Here is an 18,617-nt window from a genome sequence, read left to right as displayed (position 1 = left end):
ATGTTGCAAATATAAAATGTAGGGCAAAACAGAAAGCATCACTATGAACAAAGCTAGTGGAGGTGATGGAATTCCAGTTGAGCTATTTCAAATCCTGAAAGATGATGCTGTGCAAGTGCTGCACTCAATATGCCAGCAAATTTGGAAAACTCAGCAGTGGCCACAGGACTGGAAAAGGTCAGTTTTCATTCCAATCCCAAAGAAAGGCAATGCCAAAGAATGCTCAAACTACTGCACAATTGCACTCATCTCACATGCTAGTAAAGTAATGCTTAAAATTCTCCAAGCCAGGCTTCAGCAATATGTGAACTGTGAACTTCCAGATGTTCAAGCTGGTTTTAGAAAAGGCAGTGGAACCAGAGATCAAATTGTGAACATCTGCTGGATCATTGAAAAAGCAAGCGAGTTCCAGAAAAACATCTATTTCTGCTTTATTGACTATGCCAAAGCCTTTGACTATGTGGATCACAATAAACTGTGGAAAATTCTGAAAGAGATGGGAATACCAGACCACCTGACCTGCCTCCTGAGAAATCTGTATGCAGGTCAGAAGACAACAGTTAGAACTGGACATGGAACAACAGACTGGTTCCAAATAGGAAAGGGAGTATGTCAAGGCTGTATATTGTCAACCTGCTTATTTAACTTATATGCAGAGTACATCATGAGAAACACTGGGCTGGAGGAAGCACAAGCTGGAATCAAGATTGCCAGGAGAAACATCGATAACCTCAGATATGAAGATGACACCACCCTTATAGCAGAAAGTGAAGAGGAACTAAAGAGCCTCTTGATGAAAGTGAAAGAGGAGAGTGAAAAAGGTGGCTTAAAGCTCAACATTCAGAAAACTAAGATCAAGGAATTAAGATTTTGTTAGGCATATGTCCTTTCAGCCATAGGTGTGAGGACCTCCTGCCTTAACTGGAGGTCTTCTGGAATCTGAGACTGAGTCACGTGAGCTTTCTGCTGAGTTTGTTTTTCGCTGTCCCAGTTTCCGGTACTCTGGGCTTCTTGACACTTCCCTTGTGCTGGGTTTTCTTCCTGTTCAGCTTCCGCCATGGGAGCTTCATTCAGAGTTGGATTCCTGCTGTGCATGGTCTCCTCCTCGTGGGGGTGAGAGGAGGTCGTTTCAGCCAGATTAAATCTGACAAATGGTACCATAGATGTCAGGGGAGTGTGTAATTTCCCAGGTTCTGTCTTGTCACAACAAAAATTTGAAGCGACATACGGACCAGCATTACAGCCCTTAGTCAGGCCAGTGTTACAGCTCCATGTTACAGCTCCATGTTACAGCTCCGTTTTATTTAGAAAGTAAAAGAAAATACATCCTTGAGGCATGAAGGCATGCCAACCCAAAAGACGTTAAGAGAAGAGAGGCCCCTCTTTTCATATGTTTTCTCTCCTCCCCCTGAGCCTGCCCTATGTAAACTGGGCTAGCTAGGAGAGTTGTTTGTTTTACCTGAGATTCTCACTCTGGTCTTCAGATCCTCCTTTATTCTGTTTTCACAGGCTTTTCCCTTCCTTGTCTTTTAGCCACCGCCATTTTGGACTCCTTATTCCTATTCTAACTACCTAACATGTATGATAGCAACTAAACTGAGTTTTTTGTTTGTGTTTGTTTCCTTACTCTCAGCTTAAGATATTGACATCATTCAGGCAAAGTTGGATTTAACTTTTCTGCTTCAGCTCCCTATGTTCAGAAAAAGACTTGTAACTTATCCCTTTTCCAGAGGATCTTCCCAACCCCAAAATCAAACCAGAGTCTCCTGCATTGCGGGCAGATTCTTTACCAGCTGAGCTACCAGGGAAGCCTGCTTTAAAACACATATGTCACTTTTCAGTGCAGTAGTATAGAGCTCTATGCAGCTGTTCTTCACTGAGAGAAGGTTGAGTTCCTTGATGTGGGGGAATTGACATCTTTTCATTTTTCTTGCCGCATAATGAATCTAAACAGTCGTTCATCATGTGATTTTCTTTGGCTTTTAGTCACTGAAATGTATTCCTATAAAAGATACTAAAATTATGCATATCCTGTGTCCTCAAATAGTTATTGTCACTTTATTTGCTTATCTAATGTTTCCTCTATGGACTGTGTGGAAGAGAGGGGCAGAGCTCTGATCACATTAGCAAATAGGAAACAAATGAAGTCAAACACAATAACGTATTAATATAATGATAGAACTGAGTGAAGTCAGAAGTTTGCAAAGTTCAGCATTTTTTGGACACAGGGTATGCATACTTTAAATAACTTTTGCAGGAGTATATTTCTGGGACTAAAATAAAGGAAAATCACTCGATGAAGGACTGTTTAGATTCATTATACTGCAAGAAAAATGAAGAGATGTCAAACATAATCAGTAACATCTTTCCTACTGGATGTTTTTATATCTTTCACAGAACTCCCAACTTGTGAACCACTAACTCAGTTTATATGCAAAAGTGGAAGATGCATTAGCAGCAAGTGGCACTGCGACTCTGGCAAGTACCGAATGTTCACTAGGCTGCACTGATTTGATTGGAGGCCTGGCTGTCTGTGCAGCTTCACTTCTTTCAGAGCTGGTTTGTAAGAGAAGTTTGCCAAGTCCAGCAAAATGGCTGAGACAAGTGGTGAGAGGGCAGATGGCCTGTCAATGGGGATTAGCATTAAGGACAATGGAGCTCAGTGGCAGTCCCTTGGGGCTATCTATGGTGGGGATTTGTTTTCAGATATTATGCTAGATCTAGTCTAAGTCTACAAACAAGACATGAAGGGAACAATTGAGAAAATATCCTGGACAATTCAGGTTCCTCAAAGCATTGATGTAAAATGCTCTGTAATATCAGGATGGAGTAGTTCATAAATTATTATGGAAGATCCAGATGATCTCAACTCTGTCACGTTGGCTTTTTATGTACAAATGATATTTTTTCTTCACTCAGTTCTATCATTATGTTAAATTATGCCAAATACAGGTAAATGAATGCAACCTCAGCCATTAGTTTGAATTTAATCTGTTTTCACTTCACATTCCCCTTGCTTCCCTCCTGCAGCAATTGTTAATATAGAATATAAATCATTGCTAATGGTAGTGTACAAACAATTTCCTGATATAAATACATACTTAAGAACCAGTGGTGTAAAGGTACAGAGTGAGCCCTCATGTGGGAGAATGGAGAAAAGGGATCTGAATTAAAGATAGTTATAAACACTAGGGCATAGAGCTTATAGGTCTAAATAGTAATTTTCCAACAATAATTATATCACAAGCTGTATCATTTCAGGAAATTCCTACAATCACCACTGTCTTCCCCACTTCATAATTATTTCATGTTGTATAGTTTAATCCAGTCAGTGGTTAGTCATTTCTGAGTGAAATAGAAATTAAGCTTCAAAATCCAAAGTGAAGGATGTTTTCCTCTTTAATTTACTAGTTGGCATTCAATCAGAAACAAAGCAATATAAAAATGGAAATAATTTTCCCACTGCTCATGGGAAATGTTGATGATTGATTTATCATTCATTTTTTCAATAACAGAAGAAAGCACTCAATACCAAAAACAAATGTTAAGTATTTCATAAGAAAATGTTTCTCCATGGATAATTTTTCACTACCTGGTTGTTAATGCTTCTTTCTAGATGATGACTGTGGAGATGGGAGTGATGAGGTTGGCTGTGTACATTCCTGCTTTGATAACCAGTTCAGTTGTTCCAGTGGCAGATGTATCCCAGGCCATTGGGCCTGTGATGGTGACAATGACTGTGGAGACTTCAGTGATGAAATCAATTGCACCAGAGAAGGTTAGTAGTTTTGTGAATCTACAAACCTCAATATCAATTTTAAATTGATATATAATATTTGGAGTATTTTAGAGTGAAATCACAGAAAAATAAATTTCTCATCACATAAAAAAGTATAAGTGGAACTGTATAAAATAATTTGATCATCTCTTTTTTCTTTCTTTTGCACTATATAATCATAAGGGATTTGACTTAGGTCATACCTGAATGGTCTAGTGGTTTTCCCTACTTTCTTCAATTTAAGTCTGCATTTGGCAATAAGGAGTTCATGATCTGAGCCACAGTCAGATCCTGGTTTTGTTTTTGCTGACTGTATAGAGCTTCTCCATCTTTGGCTGCAAAGAATATAATCAATCTGATTTCTGTGTTGACCATCTGGTGATGTCCATGTGTAGAGTCTTCTCTTGTGTCATTGGAAGAGGGTGTTTGCTATGACTAGTGCATTCACTTGGGAAAACTCTGTTAGCCTTTGCCCTGCTTCATTCTGTACTCCAAGGCCAAATTTGCCTATCACTCCAGGTGTTTCTTGACTTCCTACTTTTGCATCCCAGTGCCCTATAATGAAAAGGACATCTTTTTTGGCTGTGAGTTCTAAAAGGTCTTGTAGGTCTTCATAGAACCGTTCAACTTCAGCTTCTTCAGCGATACTCATTGGTTCAATCCCCTCCAACTTCTAAATTGATGAAACCCCAAGCCCATCCCCAAAGGGGGAAAAAAAGAATTAAGAAAGGCATAATTTCCCTTTTCTTTTCACATCAAATTTGTTTCCGAAGGCTGGTAATCATTCCCTATTAAATGTTGAGGTATTCCAACTGATTGACCTTCTGGAATGGAAGTAAAGAGAGGAAGGAGATCACAACCTTGGCTCCCAGGATATCCATGGGCGACCTGATCTTGTTGTTTGCATGGGTAACTTGGCAAAATGCGATCAGCCCCAGGACATGCTCATGAATTAGAAATCATGTTGGAAATATCACAAAAAAATTGTTAGCCTGTCAAAAATTCATACAGCAATAACATTTTAATTGGAAGCTTTCTTTTTTGACTAAGAAATTAATTTTTTTTAATTCATTCTTTCATTTATTCCAAAAATATTTATTTTCACATGCCAGACTGTGCTTGAACCAAAACATAGATTAAAGAATGAAAAAACATGGTCACTGTTCAGTTTTTAAAATCTAGCCTGCAAACAGACAACAAAGTGTGATCATGAGAAATCATTCTCAAAGTGTTTTCCAAGGAGATTATTTCTCTTCTGCAAATATTTGGAAACCTATAAAATAGAAAATTTCTAAAGTATTTTCTCTAACAAGAATTCCTTTTGTCTTTCATTTTTCTTTCTTCATCTCTCTCTTTCTCAGTCACTCTGTCTTTCTCTCTCTTCCTTAATTTCTCTCAATTGTAAGTATGGGAAACAGTGGCAGTTAGGGAAATTATCTACATAATACTAGGTTCTTAAAGGAGTAAATATTTTTGGTGAATTGCCTAAGTGATTTTATTAAAGGAGATATTCTCTGATTTTGATTCTCCCTGTATGACCTGGATTATAATAGTCAAGGCTTGATACAAATATGTTCCATAAGAACCATGAAGCAATGAAACACAGGTACTCTTGGTCAGTGGTCTTGACATGATTCATGTCTTTCCTGACATAGGACAGCCCAGAAGCTATAATGAAAACAGAAAATGACTAAGAAAATTTTTGTAAGAGTATCTTATCAAATTTAACATGAACATATTTGAATTTAATTTTGCTTCAAAATCTAGAGGAAGGATAAATCTCTCTCCACACCCCCCACCCCCCCATCTCTATCTCATTCTTGTCTCTTTTTCCTCTCTCACTTCAGTTGGTCCACTGGTACATATGAACTAGAACTTTTTGCTTTTAACTAATCTAGAGTGGAAAAAGAAAAGGTATACAAAAGATATTTTTCCTCTTTTTCTTTGTATATTTGAGACATTCATCTGGGGCGTGGTTACATTTCATTACTAAATTGGACTTTGAACACATACTACATTTTCCCTCACCTCACAGATGTCTCTTTAGGCTCCTCATGAGTTATACATCTGTGGCCTGCTGGCACTGCCCCATGATGTGCTGTGAAAGAAATTGCCACGATGTTAATTTGCTTTCATCTCAGAAGTGAGATCTCATCCCTCTTTTCTGTGTGTATGTATCTCTAAGTTAAAATGATCATTGCACATTAAAACATTTTGGAGAGATTGCTTTAGTTTTATGAGTATCCAAAGCGAGTGGTACAGCCCCTTATAGGCTCTCTAGACCGTTATTTGGGTTTGGATTATAGAATCAGTGCCTAGTTAATGTTAATGACCTTTATCTTTAGGTCATTTTGCTAATATATTATTGTAAAGGAAATACTGTCAACGTGAATACCATGCGTTTCTTATATGATTAAAGTAATACACTAAGGAAATGATTCAGATAATCCACATGATTCTTGGCCATGTTTCAAGGAAAGAATGAGAAGAACTTCCTGAACTAATTTACATTTAACTGATTGTAAATTGTACTAAGATTCTCTTGTTAAAAATTCTACTTGGTGAATACAGGTTGTAGGCATTGAAGACAGGCAGCATTCTGGAATGACTTTCATGTAAGACAATCTAGAGTATTGCAAAGGGCATTTAAATATTTTTATCCGTCATTATTTTATGTATTTTGATATGGAAGTTGTAAAATAGCCATGACATATAGAATTGTTAGCATTGATCAGGAAGGCCATTTTGCACATGGAGGATTTGTGAGGCCATTGCCAAGCTAAAATAGAAATTTGATGCAGTTAGTCATATAATTCAGTCCCAGAACCTGCTGTGGAAGAAAAGAGCAGGGGATTCTGGCTTGAGTTTCAGTACTGGCTGTCAAAACTGATCAAATCCACCATATAATTGCTCAGCACTTCACTTTACACTGCCTGTGTAAGCAGAGCAATTGGTACAGTTTCTCTCAACTCGAACTGTTTTCAAAAGGACAGAAAATACTCTTGAATTAGACTTTAATAGTGAAGGAGCAGGAGATACCAAGAGATGAACATTTCATATATAATCTCTATTTCAGCAAATTCCTGAGTTTAAATTAAATTCATATTCTCTCTGATACCACTTTCAAGAAAATAATTTCTATAGTGATGGTTATTTTTTATCATTAGTATGATTAATATATGGAAAAGTGTTAATGTCTGGTCCTCTCTGAGATTAATGTTCACTCATCTCTTTCTTTCTTCATATTGTGCTGCTCTTTTCCTCTCTTCCAAACTCCCTGGGGGGCTTCATAGATAGTGCTAGTGGTAAAGAATTTGCCTGCCAATGCAGGAGACATGGGTCCAATCCCTAGGTTGGAAGATCCCTTGGAGAAGGAAATGGCAGCCCACTCCAGTATTCTTGCGTGGAAAAATTCCATGGACAACCTGATGGGCTATGATCCATGGAGTTGCAAAGAGTCAGACATGACTGAATGAGCACACAGGAAAGAAAACACACATCTTTACAAATCACTACCTAGGAATATACACATAGTCTACAAGCTTAAGTAGAATACAAACAATCCATAGCACATAGATTCCTTCCTTTGTTTCAGTGTTTGTTTGTTATTGATTTAGCACTGGTTTCTTTTTGATTCTGAATCCTTTGATTGGTACATATAACTATGATTACCCTTTTGTAGCTACTGGGTGGGTGAATAGTTTTTCCAAGTGGAAACATAAGTGAGACAGGGCCTTCAAAGAATTTGTAATGATAGAACTTTTTCTAGAGGCTCAATCCTGGCCACTTATTAAGCATTGAAAGGTTTTTGTCAAAAAACGGTTTTACCGGCATACATAGTAAGTTTCAGAAAGACAAGGAAAGTTTGTCTGTTTTATATATATAATTTCACAGTGAGTGCCAGTGAGGAGATTCCATTATGATAATATGGGGTCAAGGGAAGGAGTTAACCTATGTTGGCCTCCCACAAATTGTCAGACATTCTTATGTTTGTTATTCCATTTAATTTTCAGAATAAGGATTATTCAGAGAGGTTAAGACACTTACCTAGGATTACACAGCTGGAGTTTCAGGGTTTCACAGTTGTAATTTCAAAGGCTGACTGTTCTTTATCCCTGTGTCTAGCTGTCTGCTTCTGCAGCTATAGAGTATAACTCTATTTTTTTTCTAACTCTCTATGAGGTAACATTTGTATGATCCCCAAATAATACTTTCCTTGTCTTTCTGAAACTTGCTATGTATTGCACATAGAGGATATTAAAAAAAGAAGTAAAAAATAATAAAATATAAGGAAAACATCCTATCTATTTTATTTTATTCATATCCTGGGCTAAAATTGCCAAGATTTATGGGATAAATGAAAGTGGCTACGCTATATTAAGGAAAGGTATATGATTAGATCCATGCACCTAGCCTTGCATATCATCATGGAAATAAACTCTAGGATGAGGAAACAGAAGAAATTACTAGAAGTATAAGATGAATAATTACTACCTTGTTCTTAAGTGCATACTCATTATCACTTGATGAAAAAGAGAGACCTTTCTACTTATTATAGGTCATTGCAATGAAATTTTCCAAAAAGCACTAGAAGGGACCTGGGCCATTACATGAAATCATCACAAGAAGTACATTTGTCTTTTTTGTCTGTTTGTTCCTAGTCTCCATCCCCTTCACTGCCCCTCCCTCCTCCCTACAGTTCTCCTTGGTAGTGTGGATTCTGGAACTTTGTCATTGGAATAGCTGTGGACATGGTTTCTCTGCCATAAAAGTTTTACCTCATAGACTCAAAAATTCTAACAAGCTGAAAGAAAATGAAAAGATCATTTAGTTCAGTTTTGTTGTGCAAATGAGAAAAAAAATACTCAGCTAGATAAAATTATCTGTATGTGTATATAGCAATAACAAAAACTGATGCTACTTCCTGGAAGAAGCTAATAATGTTCTAAGTTAGAAATGTTGAAATTGAGTCCTTTGATACATAATGACATTTTCAGGAGAGATTTTTTGATTCAAATGATGATGTCAAGTTCTTAGTGGAAAATCCAGAAAGTTCTGGCAGTTCTGCCAACCAAAAAGCCATGATATCCTGTCTGGGAGATTGAATCCTCTCAGAGCACTGCAGGTATCAAACTTGATATTTAGCTAAAGACTTTGGGTTACTCATTTAAGCATAGAGAGAATAGAAATTAAAGCCAACATCTTTTGACTTCTTGTCTACATCAAATACATAGTAAGTTTCAGAAATATAAGAAAAGTTTTTTGTGCCACAATTTAATCTTAAACACATAGGAAATAAAGTATTAGTAAATTCTGTACACAATCACCTGTCTTGTTTTTCTTTCATGAAAATATACTTCAATTCACTTTTACTAGAACACACAATCAAAAAGAATTGCTATTATTTCTCAGGCACTGAGCTTTGCTAACAATTAAGTATTGGATTTGAATTTGGGGAGATCAAATTATGTTATGGATTTAGCAGATTCATATACTCTTCTGTCCTAATATTCTTAACTACTCTTTTTTAATGAAAATATGGATTGTTACCCAATAAAAATGCAATTAAAAGCAAATCTAAATGTCATCTAGTTTTAGAGAGGTATAGTATCTGTTTTCAATGAGATACAACTTTTCTGGCTTAACTTTATTCTCTCACAGATTGATTTATTTTGCTTAGAAACTGTTAACACTGAGATATCAAAACAATGTTAATTATTAATGGATTTTATCCATAGGAAACCTCTTTTTTGTTTTCTAGGACAAAATAGCTCTTTAAAGGTCATTTTAACGTTAATATTTATAGACAACTTTTACATCAAAAACAAAGAAAGCTCAAGAGTTTTGAATCAATTAAGAGCAAAAACTGTTTTGAGAATCTGTAATGTTCCTAGCAATGTGATTATCAAGAAAAGTAAAAGGAATCAGCTAAATATAATTTTAAAAAGAAAATCTTAGAAAAAAAATGGTTCCTAAAAATGGAAAGAAGCCAGTTATCTTCATTTTTACTCTTCAAAAATTTAGTAATAGGTCTAAACTTATTCCTAGATAAATTTAGCTTCTGCATAAGACAATAATTATGTACTTTGACACTAAACAAAGTAACAATTCATTTTAGTTTTGCAGAAATAATTAATAAAGTCAATAGGTAACAGGAAGACCTAATTTTAATGAAAAATTTTAGCCTGTTTCCAACTCTTTTAATGGGAGAAGGCGATGGCACTCCACTCCAGTACTCTTGCCTGGAATATCCCATGGACGGAGGAGCCTGGTAGGCTGCCGTCCCTGGGGTCGCTAGGTCGGACATGACTGAGCGACTTCACTTTCAGTTTTCACTTTCATGCATTGGAGAAGGAAATGGCAACCCACTCCAGTGTTCTTGCCTGGAGAATTCCAGGGACGGGGGAGCCTGGTGGGCTGCCGTCTCTGGGGTCGCACAGAGTTAGACACAACTGAAGCAACTTAGCTTAGCTTAGCTTAGCTAACTCTTTTAATAGAGCTGAACCATAAGGGCAAGAGTAAATTAATTTCCACAGCCTTTAAATTCTGCTTCCTGTTCTAAATTGTGGTTAATGGTCAGTGAATTCATAGGACTTGAGGAATTCAGCAGAAAACACACACACAAGTAAATAAACAGAAAAGAGACAAAGGACATATATAATGTACAAAATAATTAATTCACCTCTCAATAATTGAGTTGTACTCAAGCTTTTATGAGACTAAAGTAAACAATAAGATAAAACTTTGCCTTTTTCCTATTAAAAAAATAGTTTATAATTAGCTTCTTTCAGAGCCTATGTGAACTGTCAGCTTGTATTGCTTTATTTATGTGATGCATCAGTTCAGTTTGCACTTATATTATATCCTGAAATGCAATTGACCAGATTCATCTACTTTTTGTGAGGGAATTTATTTCATGCTGGGTATTTGTGTACACACAGGCTTTCTAAGGAAAATTGTCATTGTCTGAATCCCAAACTTTTCTACAGATGACTTTGTTACATAACATAATCAACTTAATCTACCATGACCTTCCTGGTATGGAGTACTTCACTGGTATGCAGATCTTTCAGTACAGCATGCTGCTATGTTGATATGTATACACTTAATGGGATGTTCTAGAAATCATAAGCAGAATTTAGAACATTTTAGAACACAGGTCCGCAAATCTTTTCTGTAGAGTCCTGTAGTAAAATATTTTAGATTTTGCCTATTTCATCTACCCAGCTCCACTGTTTTAGCACCAAAGAAGCTATATACTATTTCTCTACAAATGATTATGACTGTGGGCTTCCCTGGTGGCTCAGTGGTAAAGAATCCGTCTGCAATGCACGCGTTGTAGGAAGTGCAGTTTCGATACCTGGATCAGGAAGATCCCCTGGAGGAGAGCATGGCAATCCACTCCAGTATTCTTGCCTGGAGAATTCCATGGACAGAAGAGCCTGGCAGGCTTCAGGCCATAGGGTTGCAAAGAGTCGGACACTACTGAAGCAACTTAGCATGCATGCATGCATAATTATGACTGTATTATAAGAAAACTTTATTTACAAAGAGAGGTAGTGGACCCGGATTGGTCTGCAGGTCATAGTTTGTTGACTCTTCCTTTAAAATTCAAGTAGAGACACATTCTAAAGGAGTTATAATCCTGAGTGTTTAATAAAATATCAAACTTATTATGAGACGAGGCAGAAAATAATGGGGACAGGAAAAGGCCAAAATAAAGAAGAGATAATAACTTTAAAATTTTACTCTCTGATATTTCCTCCAACATTTATCTCATGTATATGCTTATACATATTCTTTCTATATAATGATGTTCTATACTATTTTAAAATATAAAGTTAAATAATGTCATATTTTTCCTGTAAATATTTGAATCTACTGCAAGCCAGTCATATATCTAAGCCAAGAAGTAAATTCCTAACATGGAATATCCACATTGTAATCTGTTTTACTTCATATTTGATATCTAAAATATCTGTTAAAGTGAATAGTTAATTTCAGCAATGAATGGAAAAATCGATTTCTCAGTTACATAGCCAACTCAACTCATTGTTTACTTATACTGATAGAAGTTCATCATCCCTATGATATATTACATTTTAAATAATATGTTCAAAGTAGAATTCTAGATACCAAACTTCACATTTTTAATGAACTAAAAACAGTGCTTTATTTTACATACATTTCACATAAATGCTTGAATTTCCTGGAAGATATTTAATAACATATATTGTTTCATTATTTTTTCATTATTTTTTATCTCTATATGTCTGCATATTTTAATACTAGAAATAGCTTAGTGTTATAATAATTGAATTTATGCCAAGATATCCACACATTTTTTCCATTTCCCTCTATTTAACTTTTCTAATTGACCTAGACAGTAAGCATCAGAGACTTGAAGTCTGGTCTCTTTGTTATTAAATTTTTCATTAAATCCCTTATGTTAATACATGGTTTAGATAGTCCCATCCAAATTCTTATCCAGATAATCTCCAGCAGGGACTACATATACAGGTAAAAAAGCTTTTTGGAATAGAAAGTAAAACACAGAAATCATGCCCTGGAAGTGTGTTGTCATGGGAAGGTGGAAAGGGCCATGATATTATGATATTAATAATCATCTATAGGCTAGATGACAGGCAAGCAGTCATCAAGGTCGAATGGATGAGGACAAGTTGATTTCAAAGAGACACCCCAAGTTTGACTTCATTATTAGTTCATATAAGGGACTGTAGAGCCATCGGGCAGGCAGTAGTCCCTGGGGAATTCATCCCACATTAGCTGGAGAAGAGCAGGACAGTTACCCCCAACAGTCACAGTGCAGTTTCTAGTCAGATAGGTAGAGAGGTTTAAACAAGCACCCATTGCTAAGGATTTCTAGAAACCAAGGACAGCCTACCTACTTTAGGAAGTGGTTAAGGGTCCACTGAGAAACAGGACAAGCATATGTCCACACCCTGTTGGTAAATGAAATGAAACAATTGATAGGCTGCCACTCTGATTCTCAATAGATTCAGGACAGGTGAAGAATACCTAGGAATCTGTAGCCAACTGCTGCCATAGGTACAGGAATTATTAATACACAGTGAGTCACTGAAAAACCAGAAAGCAAGCAGGAATGGACACATGACAATTATCAGATATGCAGGAAGCTTTGTGCACATAGCACTCTTTTTTTTTTTTTTTAACTTTTCAAAACATTTTATAACAAATTTCAAGTTAAAGTATGTGTGTATGTTAGTTGCTCAGTCGTGTCTGACTCTGTGACCCCATGGGGTGTGTGGCTCCTCTGTCCATATGATTTTCCAGGCAACAATACTGGAGTGAGTTGACATTTCCTTCTCCAAAATTAAAGTCCATTAAAACAAACAAAGTTGTTTTTTTTTTTTTTTTCTCCTGGATTGGACTCACAATTTAAATAATTCACTAAATTCACAATATCATTTTAACTATTTTCTCAGGAACACTTAAACATTTCTTAGAAATCAAAAAAGTGTATTCTGAATAAGAAAAGCATAGTATAAATATAATTTTTGCAATCCTGATTTTCATTTTTTACCTTATAGGAGAAGAAAAAGTCTTTTCTGTCTCTGTATAGTTGCTAGTCTTCTAACTGCAAATATTTAGTCTCAATGAATTCATTTAAATATTGGGATAAATTCCACTGTCAGTTGCCACATTTCCTCCAGAGTTCTGCGTTTATTTATTAGGTTCCCCTAAATTGTATGCTTAGTTTAAATAGCTTCGGGGCAAAAATACAATAAAATTGCATTAGTTAAAATATAACCAGCATCAGCAACATGAAAACATAACAGTAAAACAGCATGAGTATATGCATATAAACATAGTCATCATTTTAACACTCCACTGGGACAAGCCATATTACAAAGATAGATTGAGTGCCAAGCCCTGAAGCTTAAGCAGCTAGGGCTCTGGGGAACCACAGATGCCTGGAACTCAGGTTAGAATGGCCATCACAGCCTCCTTAGAGGGATGCAACATTCCATCCAGGGGAAAATCAACAACTGTTAACAGAAGCTGATTTCATTTGGCAAGGGGGTTAAGAGAAAATAAAACTCCATGACTTTTTTCTCTATTTTCTGGCAGAAGGGGTAGCATTTCTAAACAAGGGCATAACAGACATTGAGAAATAGGTTTGGAGCATTTTTAATTGATTGTGAGAAGGTAGCATGAATTAAGGAGAGCAATATGAAGGAGAAAGAGTGTGTGTGTGTGTGTTTAATAGTCTACATGACTTAGTATAAAGGCTGAGTGTTTTGGCAAGTGAAATAGATACACATATACCTCCATATGTAGATCAATTGTAAATTTTTGGACTCTCAGAGACTTTTCCCTTTTTACTTATTGCCTAAATGCTTCCAAAGTGATGGATATTAACTACATATCTGAGCATATCAGAATCTAGCAGCAGGTCTTTCCATGACCCCTATTGCCTTTGGGTTTAAATCCAAACCATTTAGCATTGCATATAAAACCACTCAAGTTCTCTGCTTTCTTCTCTAGTTGTCTCTCTTCTCCCTCCTCCCATCACACACAACACCGAATTTTATGAATGCTGCTGACTTCATTCAGAATATTTTTCATCACATTCCACTTTTACCTCTACCAGACTTTCAGTCATGACTTGGAACTCTTCTTATCCTCCATCATGAGAATTTCTCCTCTAATATCCCCCAGTCCAGGTTAGATTTCCCCTCTGCATGTTCTCACAATGTTCTCTCCTACTAAGTCACTGAGGATATATATGTGGAATCTATAAAAATGCTACGGATGGACCTATTTACAAAGCAGAAAGAGATACACAGATGTACAGAAAAAAATGTATGGACACTAAGCAGGGAAAAGGAGGGTGGGATGAATTGGGAGCTTGGGATTAACATATATTCACGACTACAAATAAAATAGATTACTAATGAGGAACCTATTGTATGGTACAGGGAACTCTATTCAATGCTCTGTGGTGAACTATGTGCTAAGTTGATGACTTAAATCCAAAAAAAGAGGGGATATATGTACATGTATAACTGGTTCACTTTGCTATACAGCAGAAACTAATACAGCATTGTAAATCAACAATGCTTCAATAAAATTTTTTTTAAAAATCATGTAGGATATTGCTTTGCAGCTACACACATCACCTACTTTCCTGCATGCAGACCATTTTATGATCTTTTCAAAGGCAGAAACTATGCCTGTCATTTTGTACCTAGACTCCAGAAAAAGCCATTTCTGCACATTAACTTTGTCTTCCTAGTTCCACTTTTTCTCCCACACAGCAGCCAGCGAGAATTTAATAATGGAGATTAAATTATATCATCATCACTCCTCTGATTCAAAATCTCTAATTAAAAGATAGTTGTTGAGCTTATTGTACCATAGATGTTGATAAAGCCTTACAAGATCCAGCCCCTGCCTATCTCTCAAATCTCAATTCACTAATCTACCCTTATTCACTTTCTTCTCCAACTATAAAACAAAATATGTTTCCTGCTTTTGAGTTTTTGCATTTGTCATTCCCTTTGCCTACTATACTCTTTATCCTAATGTGTGTGGCTGGCTCTTTCCGTTCATTCTGGTCTCATCTCAGATATCACCTTCTTAGAGAGACATCTCTGTTCTCCCTGTCACGATGTGCTCTATACCCAAGTCACTCATGGTAATCATTTAATATGTACATAGTATATTTCTATGTTTTCCTTTATCTGGGAACATGGTGAGACTGTACTTCCTGGAAACTTTGTGATTGAGTGGGACCAGCATGAGAGGGCCCAATACAACGTGACTAGCAATGGCTAATGAATTGTGACTCAGAAGCAATGTATTTTTTTTCCTATGCAGTATTGTGTGTGTGTGTGTGTATGCTTAGTCACTCAGTCGAGTCCAGCTCTTTGCAACCCCATGGACCCTGCCAGGCTCCTTTGTCCTTGGGATTCTCCAGGCAAGAATACTGGAGTGGGTAGCCATTTCCTCCAGCAGGGGATCTTCCCAACTCAGGGACTGAACTCAGATCTCCCGCATTGTAGGTGGATTCTTCACCATCTGAGCCACTAGGGTATAACATTACTCTGATCCATTTTCTTATTGAACTTATTGCTTTCTAGATTAATCTAGTTTATGTCCTTGTATAATTATTTTTTTAATGGGACAGTGATAAAGAAAGAAGGCTCTAAAGTTTCATTGTTTGGTCTCAAATTTCATCCCTGCTGCTTATCATATGTATAACCACAGGCAAAGTTCCTGTTTCTGTGAAATGGGTTGCTCTCAATAAGCAGTTCTATTTCTTTATGTTTAATTAAATGATAAGGTACACCTAGGCAATCCTTTTTTTCCCAACTGAGTTTTAATACAATTTTATATAATTTGAAATATAAGTAAAATTGAATGTCATATAAACTACCATTTACATGGAAGGTATATGGAATAGATGAAAAACAAATAGGGAAGTGTGAAATTGGTCTCCACATTCCTTTTAGAGTCTTCCACAAGAGTCAAGGAAAGCTCTTGAATGTCTTTCACGAGAGGAAAAAAAGCAGCACAAAGCATCATGTATAGTTTCTGAGATCTTTTATGAATTCCTAAAGTTTACCCATAAATCTCTTGAATCTACAAATACCAGAATAAGAAATCCAATCCTAGATAAATATGTATTTTTTAAATAAAATGAGACTTAAAGAAAGTTATGGATATTAATAGATTAAATGTAAACAAGAGGCAATCTAAAGGAGAATTAACTCACCATTTAGATTTGAATATTTTATGATGGTATATCATATTTCCTTCTCCAGATGATATACTCATTTTAAAGTTGCTGTAATATGGCTATTTGTGATGCCTCTTAATAGATAGTGTACCAGTTCACAAAGGTTTAGATATGGATAGTTTATGAGAGAAAAAAAGAAAAGACAGAAGGAAAGAAAAGCCTCAGGGAAATATCACTTTTGTATGTACATTTATAAGATAAATATTTATTTAGAATAATAAAATGAATGAGTGTATTCACTTCTGAAGCACAAATGGATAAACCAAACAATACCAAGCAAAGCAAAGGCAAATACAGTTTTAAAAGCCACAAACAGTAGCAGTTTGCTCTCTCCCTTCATAGATTATGCTTTGATCTGTGTAGTCATAACTTATTATCAGCTGTAAATACCATTGAGCTAAAAGACTATGATTCTATATGTAAAGTTAACATATTCCTGGATCAGGAGAAGCAATCCCTTCTCCACAAGCAGCAGTTTATATTTCACAAGTCTCTTTTTGAAATAGGTTTTTCTATTTAGATTTCTAAGTTTATTTAATCTTCTTGAGAATTTCCCATTAAGTCACTGAGTTAATTGTTGAGGAACATAACCCAAAGAAACTAGATCTTTGAAATTAAGTCCAAAATGTTTAAAAGAGGCAAAGCATCACCCTCACAATTATTAGTAGTGAAACATTGAATTCCTCCCATTACTACTGACATTTTTGAGTCAAAATTATTATTAAAAAAAAGATGAGAGGAATTAATATATGGAATAGAATTTGGAATATGTGATTTAATTTTATTAGGCTAACAAAATGTTTCCAAACTAGGTCATTTTAAATGCAAAATGTGTTATTTCTTCTCAAGATTTCTTTGTGTATTACTATTATGTTTATGTATTTATGTAGCCCTCTGATCGTTTCCAGAAAGAATCTAAGTTATAACCTAGAAAACTTAAAGGTTATAAAGAGGACAGTCTCAAACAAAGGCAGGATAAGGATTAGTAATATAAATAAATCTGAGAGTGAGATTGGTCCAAAAAAATTCATATCATGAAAAATGATCCATAAATTTGGCACAAAATTCTAAAAAGCTATTGCAAAGAGAGAGAGATGAATTTAGGGGTATTCACAAATATTCATAGAAATTACTCATAAAGAAGAAAAACCAATTCATACAAGACAGTAAAATTAGTATTAATATTGAAGCAAGAGTCAAATAAAATCTTTCCTACAGTTTCTCAGAAGTAGATTGAAAAACAAAAGGGAATTAGCAGTTGCCTCACTGCCCACCTCTACCAAGGAAAAAATATCCATTACAGAAAAAAATAAAGTGTAAAGGAGTATCGTTGTCTCTCCATTATAACAGGTAACCATTAATACAATTCAGTCCAGCTCTGTATAAAAGAGACAGTCGTTGTTACCTTGTGAGAGTGCTAACCTAAGAATCTTACTTTTTAAGAATCTGGAAAAGCTAGCTTTTTATAGGAAATCTTTCAATTTTTTAAAAGGTCAATAGTATGTTTACCAAATTAAACATCCTGAGGGACAGATTCAATATGGGAACTGCCAGTCTTCAACTCTTAATTTAAAGAATGTACAAAAAAATCAATAGGCTATACCTTCCATTCTTTATTAATTATTTGGAATCACTGAGTGAGAATCACCTGAAGCTCAGCTTTTATGTTATTTGTTGAGCTCATATTACAAGTTATAAAATTCAGCTGAGCCAAAACTTGTTTAGTTTTATTTTCATGGACAGTTAAGTGCTAGGATAAATAACCAAAGGCCATTCACTGTTGTATGGAAGTTGCTCCCTTCATCATAGATTTACTTAGAGCGCTGAAAAAGCCTTCAAATTTCATTTGACTTGTCTTCATTCTTTTCTTGAATACAAAATCACAGAGTTTTCAAGTTGCCTTTTTAAAGACCCCAAGTTTGAAATCGCTACAACTGTTTTTGAAAGCAGCCTCAGTCTTCTCTAACACACTAATAGTTAACTCATCTAAATAGGGTATTCTACAGATACCCAATTAAATATGGCGGGAAGTGGCTTTATCACATTCCACAT

The 18,617-nt window shown here is 35.7% G+C and overlaps 1 protein-coding gene across 1 annotated transcript in view; it reads left to right on the top strand.

Annotated features, from left to right (window-relative positions):
- The window catches only part of LRP1B (LDL receptor related protein 1B), a 2,178,569-nt gene that overhangs the window by 1,340,649 nt on the left and 819,303 nt on the right, over window positions 1-18,617 (top strand). Inside the window, exons 19-20 of the mRNA XM_086368415.1 lie at window positions 2,398-2,478; window positions 3,617-3,778. Coding sequence (XP_086224541.1) covers window positions 2,398-2,478; window positions 3,617-3,778 — 243 coding nt within the window. The remainder of the gene's footprint in view (window positions 1-2,397; window positions 2,479-3,616; window positions 3,779-18,617) is intronic.

Source organism: Bos grunniens, chromosome 2 (genome assembly GCF_055505025.1).
Source record: "Bos grunniens cultivar Pamir isolate PY7600 chromosome 2, Bosgru_T2T1.0, whole genome shotgun sequence".
NCBI classification, from domain to species: domain Eukaryota; kingdom Metazoa; phylum Chordata; class Mammalia; order Artiodactyla; family Bovidae; genus Bos; species Bos grunniens.
Note: the sequence above shows the minus strand (reverse complement) of the source record. Positions and strands in the feature narration are given on the sequence as shown.